Below are 5014 nucleotides of genomic sequence, written 5' to 3' on the forward strand. Positions count from 1 at the left end.
ATGGGGAATTCCAAGAGTGGGACTGTCTCCAAGGAGGTCCTGGAAGACCTGAAGGTTAGCACCAAGTTCAGCGAGACAGAGATCACCCTGTGGTACGAGAACTTCCAGAAGCAATGTCCGACGGGCCGTATCACGCCAGAGGAGTTCGAATCCATCTATGCTCGCTTCTTCCCGGAGAGCGACGCTCAAACGTACGCCCAGCACGTCTTCCGCTCCTTCGACACCAACGACGATGGCACTCTGGACTTCAAGGAGTACATCGTGGCGCTGCACATGACGTCGTCAGGCAGGATGCCGCTGAAGCTGGAGTGGGCCTTCTCGCTGTTCGACGTGGACAAGAATGGATACATCACCAAGTCGGAAGTGCGCGAGATCTGTCAAGTGAGTCATGGATCAGGGTGGATGAATGGATGGATGGATGAAGGAATGGATGAATGGTTATGTAGGTGAATGGATGGATGGATGGATCAATGGTTAGATACAGTAGAATAATGGATGGATGGAGGAGTGGATGAATGATTAGTTGGATGGATGGATGGATGGATGGATGGATCAATGGATGGATCAATGGTTAGATACAGTAGAATAATGGATGGATGGATGGATGGATGGATGGTTAGATACAGTAGAATAATGGATGGAGGAGTGGATGAATGATTAGTTGGATGGATGGATGGATGGATGGATCAATGGTTGAATGAATGCTTAGCTAGAGTAAGTGAATGGATGGATGGATGGATGGATGAATGGTTAGATAGATAGATAGATAGATAGACTGATGGATGGATGGATGCAAAGATGGATGGTTAGATAGATGAATGGATAGACTGATGGATGGAATGTGTGGATGGACCCTTGCACGAATCCTCTGGTATTTCTTCATACTTTTCTTCCCCCAAAGGGTGATCATCACACAACACCACGCCAGTCTAAGGCGTCAGTTAGTGAAGAAAGCCTTAACTTTGCAATGTATGAAGTCTTGGGCTTTTTGGGCTTTGTCTCATGTAATGTTACATTGTTATGAACAATACTGAAGCAGATGGTTCAACTGTGCTGCACCAGAAGGTGTTTCTGCTCTGGTTGTCGTCGGTTACCCCAGAATGCATTGCCTGGCTGAGTGAGTCACTTTTGAGAGCAAGCACCCGATTTAAAGATTTAAAGCTCCAATCCTAGCGTCGACGATCCTCCACTAATACTGGCACAGATGCCCGAACTGGACTGACCAATAGGCTCTCAGCTCACACGTCTTAGGTAACCATTTTTATGTTGAGCGGGAACTGAATATATGGATGGTATGACCTAACTGTGAGGTTAAGCTGTCAGGGGGAGGGAGGGATGAATATAGAGGAAGAGAGAATGAGGAGTAGACTGTGTTAAGTCTTAAAGAGATTAGATAGTGGTTAAGGCCTTAAAGTGTTACGGTGTCCTGGTTTGTCGTTCAGCGAACCCAATGCTTCAAAACAATGTGTAATTGACAACGTGAATGCCAACTTCCTGCCTTGGCAATTTGATTGGATTACCTGCTGTTTCTGTTTGTTAGATTTGAAAGCCTTGTCTTTGATTTAATGATTTAATGGGTACTTATCATAGAACTCAAACAGTGGCGGCTTGATTTGACCAACATTCCAATAATAGCGATAGCGCCAGTGCTTAGCAACAACAAATTGAAAGATGTTTTTGAAAACGATATTATAAAGTGACCCTAGAATCTTCTTTTCAAGTTAATCTCATAACTGTGGTTGTTGAATATGTTCAAATCACACATTTATGTGAAGCAATGATGACAACAAATTGAAAAAAACGTGAATTCTCATTTCAAAATGGAGATTTGTGATTGGGGGGCCCATTACAAAGAATAACAAACACATGTGACACGGTCTAGTGTTTTGATCTGCATGTCAGCATTCGATTTAATGTTCTGACTTTTCTTTCGAAAAATGTGAATACGTTTCCGTAAAATCAATGACACACTCGCAAGTCAACTAACCCAGCTTGTTTTGTGAGCCTGTTAACAATGTAAAGTAGTGTTATAGTTAACTAGGTAGCAGTGGGGATTACTCACCGAATCCATTGCATTGCAGTATTTTGGCTTGACTAGCGAGTTTGTGTTGTGATTTTCAACAATGTTGAAATGTAGTTCCGTGTTTCAAAATAAAAGTCCAAACATTTTGATTGGTTGCCGACATGTGGACCAAAACAAAGTACAAAACAGCAACAACGTTCAACAGTAATCTCTCTTCCAGAACAGGTTTTTCCACGTATACACTCGATCAGCTCTGGGGGATGGCTTTGTGAAAAGATTATAGAACAGGATTGGGGTATATAACGTGACTGAATGCCCTCTGGGCTCGTTGTCCCATGTGAATGGTACATTATAATGGAAACAGATGGACCAAGTCGCTGATTGAATCAAAGAAAATTATTTTAATAATTACCACTCTTGAGGGAGGGTGAGGACCAACAAAAGATTCAACATAACAACAGAACAAAACAAAGGCACATCACCCTTCCAAAAGGGAAAGGTGATAACAATAAAAAAAGAACTAAAGAAAATAACAATGCTGTGCAGACGGGTAAGAAGCCAGGAGTAGAGTGTTCTCTGGTCTTTTATACTTACAGCACATGAGGAACAGCACACAGCTGTTAGACATCAGACAATCACAGACCCACACCACACAGGACAGACACGGAGACAAACAGAGTATGCGTGTGTGTGTGTGTGTGTGTGTGTGTGTGTGTGTGTGTGTGTGTATGTGAGGGTAAGCCAATGAAGATCCATCCAGATGTGCAAGTGGTGTACCAACCAACAAATACCCCAACACCCCAAATACCCCAACACCCAAACAGACAAATAGACAGATACCCATGTGGTCACATATCACAGGGTTTTCTACGGATATGTTCTCTCATTGCAACGGCCAGAAGTTAGGGGATTTATGGTTTAGAAACACATTGTGTAGCATGGTTCGAAAATTAGCATGACATGCTATACCAAACACCTCACTACTACTTGCAGTTTGTAACAATACTACCCCAAAGGATGGTGTGTTTATGAGATAGTTAACTGTTATTTGTGTTGTTGGATTCAACATGAAAGGCCATTTATGATGCTGAAACTCAATGGAGTTACGTCTGTCACTCAGATGTACTAGAGACTAAAGAGTGAAGGCTCTGGAACATACTCAATGTGCCCTCTTTGTCCCACCAGGCCATATTCAAGCTGATCCCCAAAGAGAACCAAGAGAACCTGGCAACTGATGAGAACACGCCAGAGAAGAGGGCCGAGAAACTCTGGAGCTTCTTTGAAAAAGGAGAGAATGGTGAGAGAGAGAGGAGAGGGGATGGAGAGAAGGTTACAGGGGAGGGGGTGGAGAGATGGAGAGATGGTTAGAGGGCAGGGGATGGAGAGATGGTTAGAGAAGAGGGGATGGAGAGATGGTTAGAGGGGTTGGAGAGATGGAGAGATAATTAGAGGGGAGGGGATGGAGAGATGGAGAGATGGTTAGAGGAGATGGAGAGATTGAGAGATGGTTAGAGGAGAAGGGATCGAGACATGGTTAGAGGGGATGGGGAGATGGTTAGAGGGAGGAGATGGAGAGATGGTTAGAGGGAGGGGATGGAGAGATGGTTAGAGGGAGGGGATGGAGAGATGGTTAGAGGGGATAGAGAGATGGTTAGAGGCGATGGAGAGATAGCTAGCTTGCTTTCTGGTAAAAATCTACAATGATGACTGTCATGCAATACTTACCAAGTTAAAGGATTGGTTCAGGAATTTGATATATCTCCCATGTTGACGATGTAAACTGGGAACGCAGCTTCTTGATTTCTTCTTGATTTCACCCCCTAGTTTGGGTTGTTTCATCATTTAATTCCTCAAAATATGTATTAAAATATGTGACAATAAACACAGCCATTATGTACACTCTATCTATGGCTTCATCTGGTTCTGCTCGACACGCTAGAGGGCGCCATTTGATAATGAGAGGGACTCGACTGCCCCCATAGAAATAGAATGAGGAGAACAGAAATGCCCATTCGAATCAACATTCCATGGTGGGTGTACCACCAGCGACCATCTTGTGGTGTATTTTATTAACAACCAACTCAACTCAACATTGGAATGTTCAGTCAAATGATGCTGCGGTCTGTCACAGCAGGGAAGGGTGCAGATATCGGTGGTTAATTCACATCCTGTCAAGAGTCAAGAGACCTTTGTAAAGAAACGGCCAGACTGTATGTGTCTTGTTTTATGTTTTTCTTTGGCTAATGCTTTTTAATGGCGCTGCACAATTTAACAAAACAACTCTCTTCCTCTCTTCCTCTCTCCCTCTCTCCCTCTCTTCCTCTCTCTCTTCCTCTCTCCCTCTCTCTCTCTCTTCCTCTCTCCCTCTCTTCCTCTCTTCCTCTCTCCCTCTCTTCCTCTCTCCCTCTCTTCCTCTCTTCCTCACTTCCTCTCTCCCTCCTCTCTTCCTCTCTCTTCCTCTCTTCCTCTCTTCCTCTCTCCCTCTCTCTCCCTCTCTTCCTCTCTTCCTCTCTTCCTCTCTCCCTCTCTCCCTCTCTCCACCAGAGAGGGTAGCGGAGGGGGAGTTCATCCAGGGGGTGATGCAGAACGACGATGCTCTCCGCCTCATCATGTATGAACCTTCCAAGTAGCTCCTACGCAGAACACTTCTAACAACTCCACGTTCTCCAACATGCACACTAGCACACCCCTTATCATTGTGAGTCAGCAGTGGAGGCTGACACAGGTAGACATTGGAGGACAGACTCATTGTAATGCATGGAACGGGAAAAGGAATGGCATCAACCAACACGTGTTTTGATACCATTCCTCATTCCAGGCATCACAATGAGGTGGTCCTCCTGATTCTATCCACACCAATACGGTGTTCAATGCCCATTAAGGTGTTCAATGCCCATCAGGGTGAGTTTACATAGTCAGTACAGTAAGTATTGACACTGCCGCTCAGCCATTGCAAACGGCGGATTTATTTTCAAAGATCTCTCGCTAAAC

At 44.4% G+C, this 5014-nt stretch overlaps 1 protein-coding gene across 1 annotated transcript; it reads left to right on the forward strand.

Annotated features, from left to right (window-relative positions):
- LOC308159040 (visinin-like) lies at positions 1 to 4653 on the forward strand (the record flags this gene model as incomplete). The annotated part of the gene is made up of 3 exons (XM_080532787.1): positions 1 to 381; positions 3209 to 3320; positions 4568 to 4653. 3 exons carry the CDS (start codon positions 1 to 3, stop codon positions 4651 to 4653), a joined length of 579 nt encoding a protein of 192 aa, XP_080388913.1.
- Between the last annotated feature and the right edge of the window lie 361 nt (positions 4654 to 5014).

This window comes from Nansenia antarctica (assembly GCF_963989245.1).
Source record: "Nansenia antarctica genome assembly, chromosome: 5".
Taxonomy (NCBI): Eukaryota; Metazoa; Chordata; class Actinopteri; order Argentiniformes; family Microstomatidae; genus Nansenia; species Nansenia antarctica.